The sequence below is a fragment of the Ananas comosus genome, linkage group 4 (genome assembly GCF_001540865.1).
Source record: "Ananas comosus cultivar F153 linkage group 4, ASM154086v1, whole genome shotgun sequence".
NCBI lineage: Eukaryota > Viridiplantae > Streptophyta > Magnoliopsida > Poales > Bromeliaceae > Ananas > Ananas comosus.
Window position 1 is genome coordinate 3,855,276 of NC_033624.1, and position 11,066 is coordinate 3,866,341.

The 11,066-nt window shown below is 35.0% G+C and overlaps 1 protein-coding gene across 2 annotated transcripts; it reads left to right on the forward strand.

Moving 5' to 3' along the window:
- LOC109709320 (dymeclin) lies at positions 640-10,623 on the forward strand. Of its 2 annotated transcripts, none has more exons than XM_020231497.1 (18): positions 640-1,094; positions 2,787-3,026; positions 3,169-3,232; positions 3,322-3,451; positions 4,152-4,296; positions 4,867-5,124; positions 5,210-5,294; positions 6,129-6,231; positions 6,558-6,683; positions 6,758-6,871; positions 7,436-7,554; positions 8,014-8,101; positions 8,197-8,289; positions 8,386-8,475; positions 8,854-8,973; positions 9,162-9,253; positions 9,649-9,703; positions 10,120-10,623. In XM_020231497.1, exons 1-18 carry the CDS (start codon positions 905-907, stop codon positions 10,147-10,149), a joined length of 2,142 nt encoding a protein of 713 aa, XP_020087086.1. In that variant the 5' UTR covers positions 640-904; the 3' UTR covers positions 10,150-10,623. The 2 variants fall into 2 exon arrangements, with proteins under 2 accessions (XP_020087086.1, XP_020087087.1); XM_020231498.1 differs by having other exon boundaries at positions 3,334-3,451.

Here is an 11,066-nt window from a genome sequence, read left to right on the forward strand (position 1 = left end):
TTTCTTCGGAGTATCGAAAATTATAAAAATATTTTAAAAATGCTGCAAACTAGTTGAGTTTGATAATTGTGATAATATTAGAATTCACCATATAAATATCATATCATATCATATAAATTTTACTGTATGATAAAATAACACAATATTCAAATAAATTATAATTTTCGAGTAAGACATAATTTGGTGCGATGTTTTTAAAAATAACTAAAAAATTGAAAAGCATTTTAATTTTTTTTTATTTTTTATTCTATAAATTTGCGATGACAACTACCAGTAAGAAAGCACGTGATGTGAATTAAAAAAAGTTTAAAAATACTTTTAAATATTATAAAAATTTTAAAATAAAATTTAAGTATTTTAAAAAATATAATAATAATAATAATATATGAGATGTTTATATATCCAAGTGGTGCTTGACCAGAAGATGGTGAACTAGCACCGCGCCGACGGGGTCTTCTCCGAAGTAAACAAAATGCCTAAACTACCCCTGTCTCACCAACGTTAGCCAACTTATTATATGCCCCAACGTAAGGGTAATTTCGTCACTTCAACCCTCTCCCAATCGGAACGCAAATCGAGAGAGAGAAAAAAAAATTTAAAAAAGAAAAATAAAACTTACGTAAAAAACAAAAATAAAAAATAAAATTAAAAAAAATGAAAACGACGAATCCTTCGTCCCTCTCGCCTCTCTCTTTACTCCCATTTCAAGTTTCCGAACATTTTTTTCAACCCTAATTTCGATACATTTCTCTCCATCCTCGTCGAGATCTCGTCCTCTCCGTGGGATCGCATGGATCTCCTCTAACCCTCGAGCGCGATCCGAGGGGGAGGCGGAGGCGGAGGAGGAGGAGGAGGAGGAGGAGGAGATTGCTAGGGTTTTAGCGTCGGGCGCTCTTCGATCCGGATGGGGGCGGCGCCGTCGACGCCGCGGCGGGGGGCGGTGCGGCCTCGGGAGGCGGCGGAGCACCTGATCGGGGCGCTCGTGGGGGAGAAATCGTACCCGATATCCTCCGAGTTCTGGAAACAGCTCCTTGAGCTCCCCCTCACCCTCCAATGGCCGCGCCACCGCGTCCTCGAGGCGTGCATGGCCTTCGGTTGGTTTCCTTGATACCCTAGTACCATTTTGATCTGTTGGTGGAAATGTTTGTGTTGCCGTTGATGTGATCATTTTTTGCAGATCATAGTTTTGTAGCCTTGCGTAAGCTGCATTATAGTTTGAATCTGAAATTGAATGAATTAAAACCTAGTTTTGGTAATCTATTCTCGTTGAGGTAATATTTGTGCGGTGTAAAAGAAAGAAATTGAAGACTTTGGTAGCGGTAGATCCCTCTTTTAAGAAATGGGGCACATAGTCTACTAGTTGATAAGGTGAACCATATTTTTGGTATCAATTGGTTAGCACTCACTGCTTTCTGCTTTGAATGCATAGGAAAAATGAGATAAACATTTATAAGTATGTTAAAATGTTTATCAATTATGCTGGATATGCCTCAGACTTTAGTGGAATCCAATGGTGAAAGTGTCACTTCAATGATGAACGACATTTTCTATTGAAGCATCATATGTTGGGGCTTATCTTTTTGTTTCTTTTTTTTTTTTTGTTTAGTAGAAACTAAATGCCGTATAGTTTTATGCCTTTTAGTTTTCCATTGTATAAGGGATATGTCCACCTAACTTTGAAGAAGACCTTTGTGGCCATAAATATTGGATGCTTAATAAAAATTGTGTATTCATTGCTTTGATTGGAGTTGATAATCACTGCATACATGATATTAACTTAATATTTTTCTTTCTAGCTTTGTTCCCATCCAATTCATTGTTGGGGGCAGAAAAATAGATATGTTTAAAATCAATGAATATAAAAATAAAGGGTTAATAAAAATCTAGGAAAAATATAACAATGTAAATATTAGATATTGAGTTTTTTCGAGAAGTAGGATGCGTAGGTATTGATGATATCAACTGAGACCTGCTCAGAATTCTGTTGTAATTAAATAGCTTAGATTAGATTAGCCTAGAAGGCTATTTGAGTTGAGATTAGTACTGATAACTGAACATATAATTCTCTGTAATTTGGATTACATAGTTGAGATTAGACTTTCTTAAAATACTATCAGATTTTGGATCTAGTGAAGGAGACTATATTAATTTAGAATTCTACTTAGGCTGAAATCAAATAACTGAAATATGTTTTTAGATAATCCTGTGTGATTTCTTACCTTATGTGCATTGCGCAACAAAGGCTTGATAAATATCAATCCTAAAATGACATGTAGTAGGACATAGTGCTTGAAAGCTGAGTTGTTCTCACTCTCTATATATGTTATGTATTAGATTAGTTGTTGACAAGAAAATATCTTTCTTGTTGACAAGAAATATATATAGAGAGTTAGTTGCTTTCTCACTCTCTATATATGTTATGTATTAGATTAGTTGTTGACAAGAAAATATTTTCTCTATACGGCCTCCCAAATCTGCTGGTGGCTTTTTCAATGCAAAGGCCATAACAGCCTTCAGTGGAGTATTGCAATTTAAGATGCAGTGCAAGGGGACAAGGTGAAAAGGTGACAAAACCTATCTTTCATCATAAGTACTAGAAATTGAAAAATCATTTGCCTCTTATTATCCAATGATACAGTATGAAAGTGATAGGTCTTATTGTAAGGGGCATATTGTTGTTTTCATTTATCTCTGTCACATTGCAAATAAGGATCCTAGCTGACCCAATTGTTTATTTGATTAATATATTGCATTCTCACTGTATTCACTTTATTTTGAATATGCAGCTCAGAACAACTACCACACTAAACATCTTGCAAAGATTTTGATTCACATGGTATGGTGTTTGCAAGATGCCATGTCGGCTTCTGCTGAATCCTCGACAGCATACAGGAAGGCTGTTAACGCTTCATACATATCATCTATATTTCTTAAGTTCATTATTGAAAATGCAAAAAGTGACAATTTGGAAGAACTATGTCTTGACATTGATAAGGATGAGAAGGGGCTGGAAAATTTACTCTCTGGTAATTAATTTTCTTAATTTAATCTCTTGGTAGTTTAAATTGTGGTTTTTAAAGAGAATTTAGCTCATGTTATTGTGCATTATTTTCAATGGTTCTATTGTCAAATGAACTTTAATCTTTAATAGTGCCTTTTCTGTTGTAGATCAAAGTGTAGAGTTGTTCGTCATGAGAGGCATCCTCAGTTTCGTTGGTGCATCTGATGTGAGGTAAATTAATTGCTTTCTGTTCATTATTCATAGTTACAGAGTTGATTAGGTGTTTTCCTTCTAAATTTTTATTGCATATCCATTGCAAGTATTCATTCAAGCCTCCTCCATCATGAACTGCTGAACTTCATGTTGGTTGCCATGTCAACCCAGCTTTGTTCTGGACCATCCCCTGCTCCAAATGATGTGCATCCATTCATTGATGCAGCCATGTCTCAGGTAAGATATAGTTACATGCATACTCCTGCAATACCTAATTACGTATATACCCCTACAAAATCTGTAATTTGGTATGCTTTTCAAATACTCGCTTCTTACGTATATACCTTTGCACATGCAAATGAGCCTCTCTTAAAAAAGTTATTCTAATAGAAAACTGGATACCCTTCATGGATTCGATGACACACTATTTATGGGTATTCTGGCTAGAAACTGCACTTTTGAGTGGTAAATATGAAAAGGCTAGACTGCATAGTCCCACCTGAAAATATTGTGGTTTTCATATTGTCTCCCTGTAAAATATGTGTTTCCGGTTAATCCCTTCAATGTTTAGACTATTAGCACTTGGCTCCTTTGTATCACATTTTATCTGCAGAAACTGTTAGAAAAGATTGAAATATGATCTGAAATATTCATTGTATTTTAATCCTTCTATTATATTTTATTTTAATCTGAGAGCTTCTGAATGGAATAACATGACAAATGTGGTTTAGTGCTAACAATCTAAAGTCATACTTCTCAAGGGATTGAATGTAGGTTTTTATATTCAGGGTGGCAAACTGCAAATTGTGATATTTTCAGGTGGATTTTTTGTATTTTAGCTATAAGAAAATTTCAGATTCTGTGGGGGCATTTCTTTAAATTGATGACTTTGAAGGGAAAAGTCAGTAACTAAAATTGACGTTTTTTTCATCTTCAGGAAAGTGTTGTGGTAGCTTCGGTAGTTCGCAGACTGTTGTTAAATTTTATAACCCGACCACGCATTCCTTTTAATGATTCATCTTATTCAATCTTTTCTGAAGAAAGTGGGCCTGGTGTTCTGCAAAAAGTTGGTTCTGCCGCTGGTATGTGTTTTCATCTTTCACTCTACGTTGCTTCCAAAGAGTACTTTTCCGTCCTATTTTCCTTTGTTACAATTTAGTTGATGGATGGCTCTACTGTAATCTATCTCACATTCCTATTGTCCATAGCTAAAGACAGAGCAAGAAAACTAATGTATCTTACCCCTCTGAAATTATTAATGTAAATCTCTGTTTTCCTTGTGAAAGGATGTGTGGATTTGCTGAACATTAACTTTATCAGTTCCATGTAGGTCTTGAAACTTTACAAGTGTAATAACATATTGGAGAGTAATAGTGCATAAAAACAGAAAGGAGAAGGAACAATTTGAAATTTCCTACATATGAATATTAGAAAGATGCAATGTATGAGTATTTAAGAATCAATTATATATATATATTTTTTGGGGAGGATTCCCTCTGTGCTCATTGTCAATTGCGCCTCACCTTTTGTTTTAACATTGAAGTACATCTCGTGATTTTTTATGCAAGTACAGCTTCTATATATGTATATCAGCTCTGGCCTTTCTGTTTTAGGATATTTGCTAATAAACACCTGATAATTGGCTTTTGCAGCAAATTTTGTACTGCTTCCATACTACACTTTCAACTATCTAGTTAGTTCAGGTGGTGACGGTCAGAGGAGTCCACTGGCAGATAACAGTTTACTTGTTTTGCTTATTCTCATTCACTATAGAAAGTGTGTTTCGGTGGATGAGTTTATATCAAATAATAATGTGGAAGGTGGTGATGCCAATGCCTATTTGAAGGACAACTCAACTTTTCATGACAATCCTTACTGCAAGGCACTCGAAAATGCTAGGGATATTGAGTGTAAGTCTTTATTTTACTTGGTTAAAATCTCTTTTAGATCAATCATAGAACTATCAATTATTCGAAAGTGCTTCTTTTGGTGCAGTTGATCGCATCGACATTGAAGGAAATGCGCATAATGGACCTGTTGTGAGAGTGCCTTTTGCTTCCTTATTTGACACTCTTGGAACGTGAGTGATAAGTATCAGTTTTTCTAGTTTGTACAATAGATTTCGGTTTTGTAAGTGTTTTGCTCCTCGTGAAGATGCTAGAATGCTAAAAGAAGTTTTCCACCCTTCTTTTCCAACTTGGTAGAATATATTTTGATGCAAAATATTTTACGTATCTTAAGGGAATGACCTCTGCAGAAGACGAAAACTCAAACAGCACCTCCCTGGCTCCTCCCGCTCGCTTCTGCCCCCCACCCCCCCACCACCAACAACCACCAACCCACATATGCACGCTTCCCTGCCCCTCTTCTTCATTTCCTTTCACTGCATACTTAGCTAATATGGTTAAAAATTCTTTTGTTTAACGCTGAAAGTGTCGGTCCAATCCTCAGTAACTGCATTTTCTCCCCCCATTGAAGAACTTTTCCAGCGAAAACTGTTTCCCAGAGTTTATGTGGAACTCACCTATGTTAGTATTTTGTTTGTCGTTCTTTTTGTATAATTGGTTTTCCTTCTTTTTAAGTGTGCATGAAGAAAAATAATTTCAACCCAAAACATTCTCTCTTAACCCCATTTTTTTCTATATGTGCTCTTGAGATTTTACAAAACACTTATAGAAGGTTCTTTCTAAACTTTTCTTTTTTTTCCTTTTCTTTTTTGCTTCTTAAAAGTAATATTATGGTAGGTTTATTAGGAAAAACTGCTAGTCAAACTGTTCCAGCTTCTTTGAAGCAGATGAATGCTGGATGAGTATTACATAAGTTTAAGATGAATCTGTTAGTCGATAATGAACTTTCATAATTGTGTTTCCATCACATATATTTGTACTCATTCTCATGTGATTTGATCTTACAGATGTCTGAATGATGAGAGTTCTGTCCTGTTACTTTATTCTTTGGTGCATGGAAACTGTGACTTCTTGGAGTATGTTCTGGTGCGAACAGATTTGGATACACTGGTACACACCTCAGCTGAAGAACAATCATTGCACTATTCTTTTTCTTTCTTTTCTTTCAAGTAGGGAAAAATTCTAGATCAGTAATGCTGCTAATGCACTAGCCTCTCCTCCACAAGTTGACATGAAATACAAAAGAAAAAAGAATGGCAATAATTTTACAATCTTACCCTTTGCTTGTGCAACTTTTGTCAATCTTTTTCATGTATTATATGCTTATTTGCAAACTTCTCAGAAGCCACTTTTCATCTTAGAGCGGCTTATGCTGCAGTCATTTTCCAAGCATATGCTAATGGAAGTATTTTCTTTATTTGCCAATCTAATGTCAGTTGATGCCAATTCTGGAAACGCTGTATAATGCATCAAGGAGGACATCTAATCAAATCTATATGTTGTTGATCATCCTTCTCATACTTAGTCAGGATTCATCCTTCAATGCTAGCATACATAAATTGGTAAGGATATTTGTATTCTTTCAAGTCACAACATTTCCTGAAGTAGTAGGCAGTTAACTAGTTTATATTTGCAGATACTTCCTAGTGTTCCTTGGTATCAAGAACGGCTTCTGCATCATACTTCTCTTGGTTCTTTGATGGTTGTAATTCTTATTCGAACTATCAAGTACAATCTCTCCAAGCTGCGGGTAAGGATTTAAAATTCGAAGTTGCTTCCTTCGACATGCCATAGAGGAAATTTCTTGGTACTTGTACCGTATAAAGGAACCCATAATATATTTTTATTAGCCTTTTGATGAGGTCCCTAGTTGTTATATGACTTGGTCTTTCTGTTATTTTACTAACTACTGCCAACTATTGAAGGAAGTATGATGAGTTAATAACAAAAGCATGTTTTTGATAAAGATGGCTCATTAATGTGGGATGGTCCAAGTTTGCATATCTTCTGTTACTTTTGTAATACAATTTTCTATTGGGGCACCTGTTAAAAAGAGGCATGTTAGTTGTGGCAATTTCGCTGATATACAGCAAGATCTACAGCTAACAAGTCAATATATTTTGTAGCAACATGTAATTTTTACTTTTTTTTTTGTTAAATTTTTACCTACTAGCATTACGCAATGTCAAAATCATATTTAAACTCTTTTATGTTTAGCATGTAATCTGAATATTTTGGTTCTATTGTTAATTCAATAAGGTTGACAAAAAACCAATGGCTTCTCTAACATCGCTAGTTTGTGTGACCTAAACAGGATATCTATCTTCATACAAACTGTCTCGCAATTTTGGCAAATATGGCTCCACATATTCATAGGTTGAGTGCATATGCATCGCAGAGGCTTGTTAGCCTTTTCGACATGCTCTCCCGCAAGTATGTTGCTACTTTTTCACCTCTTTTACTCCTGATGGATTATGCTGTTATTGTATATCAGAGATAGTTGGTCATTTACCCATACAAAATTATCTACTTCTATACAATATTTATTGATATTTAAAAAGCTTAAATTTTTTACATATATACTTGAAAAAGAGGCCCCTACTTGAAAAACTTTTTCTGATACATGCAACTTCCCCCATCAAATGGATGACTTCTCAAGAATCTCAACTTGCGATAAGAGCATTTTCGTTAGAAGCTACATTTTCAAGGGGTATATATGAAAATTCAGATTTTGTGCTAGATATGCAAGTAGATGTAGGTATACACATGTAAAAATCCCTATATACTATTGGAATTTCATGCTGACAATGTCAACTTATAGTTACCAATAGTTCCTGTGAAAATTAGCAGATTATTTTTTCCTTAATTAGACTTCTCTCAACCATTTTCCAGGTATGCGAAAATAGCTGAGCTGAAAAATGACAAGGTCCTCAAAACTGCTTCTGACCAAATTGAAGGAGAAAATGTAGCAGAAGATGTGGTAGTTGTTTTCGTCCAACACTTTTTTAGGTCTAGAGAGTTGTTGCCTTTGTAAATTAGTGCTTTCATCTGAAGAACTGTTAAACTCTCTTGCAGTCAACAGAGCTTCACATATATACGGATTTTCTAAGAATCGTGCTGGAAATTATCAATGCAATCCTTACATATGCGTTGCCTCGTAATCCAGAGGTGTTATGTTAACATAATTCGGCTGATCTTCTTTTACCGATCAATTAATATTACTGCCTTATATTGCTCTGGTTTAACTTTGTAACTTTTGAACAGGTGGTCTATGCAATAATGCACCGGCAGGAAGTGTTTCAACCGTTCAAGAACCATCCACGGTTCAATGAGCTGCTTGAAAATATATACACAGTATGCTATCAGTTTTTCCTATACTTGTTTCTATGAATTTTCGAGATGTTAATATAGATCCCTTGCAAAACTACCTATTTATATGTATCCCTGCAAACTCTGAATTTCCATACTGGCCTTCAAAAATTCATTTTGTTACACGTACGTACTTGTACTTACAAGTGAAAGAGAAGCTCTCTAATGCATAACCAAAATTCCTCACGAATGGGAAGATTCCCCAACTGGAGATAATGGTGCATGTTTTGCACGAAAAACTTATATTTTACAAGCGTATTTAAGGTAAATAAGTAATTTTCAAGGATAGACATTTATGTGTAAAATCACACTTATTTATAGCTTATTTATTTAGTTTCTCATTTCTTATAAATTGTTGTGCAGGTGTTAGATTTCTTCAATAGCCGCATGGATATGCACCAGTCAGATGGCGAATGGTCTGTGGACAAGGTTCTCGAAGTGATTATCATTAACTGCCGTTCATGGCGTGGTGAAGGGATGAAGGTATAACTCGAGTAGGATTTTCTGGTGCTAAGCATATAAGGAGAATTCATACATACACTGTCAATTTACATTTTCCTTTTCTCAAAGAAAAAAGAAAAAAAGAAAAAAGAAAAAAGAAAAAAGAAAAAAGAGAAAAGAAAACGTTGATTTGAGATTATCATGGCAACTTACATACTGGTATCTGGCAGATGTTTACTCAGTTGCGCTTCACTTATGAGCAAGAGAGTCATCCTGAGGAGTTCTTCATTCCGTATGTGTGGCGGCTAGTTCTCGCCCACGGGTAATTGGATTATTTATCTGCACACTTATGTAAAATCTCCAGTTAATCTTTGTAAGTACCAGAATATGGAAATATTGATTGAAATATAAAAATAAAATCAGTGAATTCTCCAACTATTCTGTGGTGATCAAAGGGCAAAAAAGCCAAGTTAAGCAATGACACATGGGGGTCAGTGAATTTGCTCAAGTCAGTTGACTGATTTCTACTAATTGCCTTCTTTGACTTGCTTCCTCTCTTTAGTTTCTTTTGTTTTTCTATTTTAGTAATGTGCAAGTAGATTTATGGATGTTTGCAAATATATGTACTGCTTCAGCTGCTTCATTTAGGAATTTTCTTTTTCCTTTCACTTTGAACTGCTTTATGACTCGCTAATTCTGTGTTTCTTTATCGAGCAGTTTCTCTTTCAGCCCTGGTGCAATCAATTTGTTTCCTGTCGACATTCATGTTGATGTAAGTTGAAATTAGGAGAAGAAATTTTCTTTTTCAATTTTATTTTGTTGAATCACATTCACTGGCAAAACATCAGATGTTAGTTTCCTTTCGTCTAAATGAAGAACATGAATATATGAAAGTTCTAATGTTTTCGCATGGTAGCAAAAGCAAAAAGTTTTTAAGTTAGAGCTTCTGTTTTGGAAGACCAGAAGCTTATTTCAACAATCTGCCGTAGCAAAAGCTCTATACTTTTATGTTTCCAAACGCTCATCTACTGCTTCTTGAGGCAGAGAAGTCGTTTCGGAAGTTTAGATCAAATGCATACTAAATAAGCAAACTGCCTTTCAATGCTATAAAAACTGTGCTTTCCCCGGTTTAGTGTTATTTGATATTTATTTCAAAAAAGTATGCGTCTGATTTGAAACTTTCTACAGGATGCGGCGCCCGGAGAACCAAATGTGTAGGATGCATATTGGCGCCTGTGCCACACTGTGAAGAGTGCTTCTTTTTCCCCACACCTTTGATGCCGCTTGGGCCTCTGAACGATGCGTCTCGTTGTACATAGACGTTACATAACAGTGCATTCTTGTCATTCTTTTATGTCAATATAGCCATAATAAATTACGAGGTCGCAAGCGAGAGCACATAATCATTTTGCACATTGGATAAAAGAGATTTGTTTCGTTTTGTAAACAAACCGAACATTCAGGCTATTGTAGCAAGTAAGCTGTATGTCGATTTTTCTTCGCCTTGGTCGTAAACCTTTTGGTATTTTTATCTTTATTTTTTCAACGAGTAAAGTTTAGGGTTATATTCTTGTAGGAAATGTAATGTGGCTATTTATATGTTTGTGTTGAGCTAAGATAGTAATTGTACCGGAGGTCCTTGGCATTGTAAACTTAATTTAAATTTGGTCCTCACCATTTGATTTCTTGCAATGAGTCCTTTGCATTTAGTCACAATTTTTTCTTTTCTACGAAATTCTTTGCAAATTGGAGTGAAATTTCTTGCAAAATTGGTCCTCATGTACAGGTGATAAATTTGAAAATTGTTGAAAGGGCATATATATATGAGCATGTAGCTAGAATACTATTGATGGTAAAATATTATGTTTACTATCAATTTTTCAGTCCTTAATAAATGTGTAGCGTTTAGTGAGGATTATGTAAAACGGAATAATCCAAAGGCTACAAAGTTGATAGAAAATATTATTTATTTACTATTAGGAAAACACTATGTATAATAAACTAGAGATAGCATTTTCAGTGAACTCTATATTCCTAATTCGGTTAATTTATAGACATAGAATGTTAAAACTTTAACAAGGACCATAATGAAACAATTGATATTCCTTATTATTTTCAGCCAAAATGATATGGTC

Excerpts from the sequence above, each read along its gene's own strand:
- LOC109709320 (XM_020231497.1), top strand. The coding sequence starts at position 905 with ATGGGGGCGGCGCCGTCGACGCCGCGGCGGGGGGCGGTGCGGCCTCGG. Across the intron at positions 3,233-3,321 it reads GTTGGTGCATCTGATGTGAG|TATTCATTCAAGCCTCCTCC; the intron begins GTAAATTAATTG and ends ATCCATTGCAAG. Across the intron at positions 9,254-9,648 it reads CGGCTAGTTCTCGCCCACGG|TTTCTCTTTCAGCCCTGGTG; the intron begins GTAATTGGATTA and ends TTTATCGAGCAG.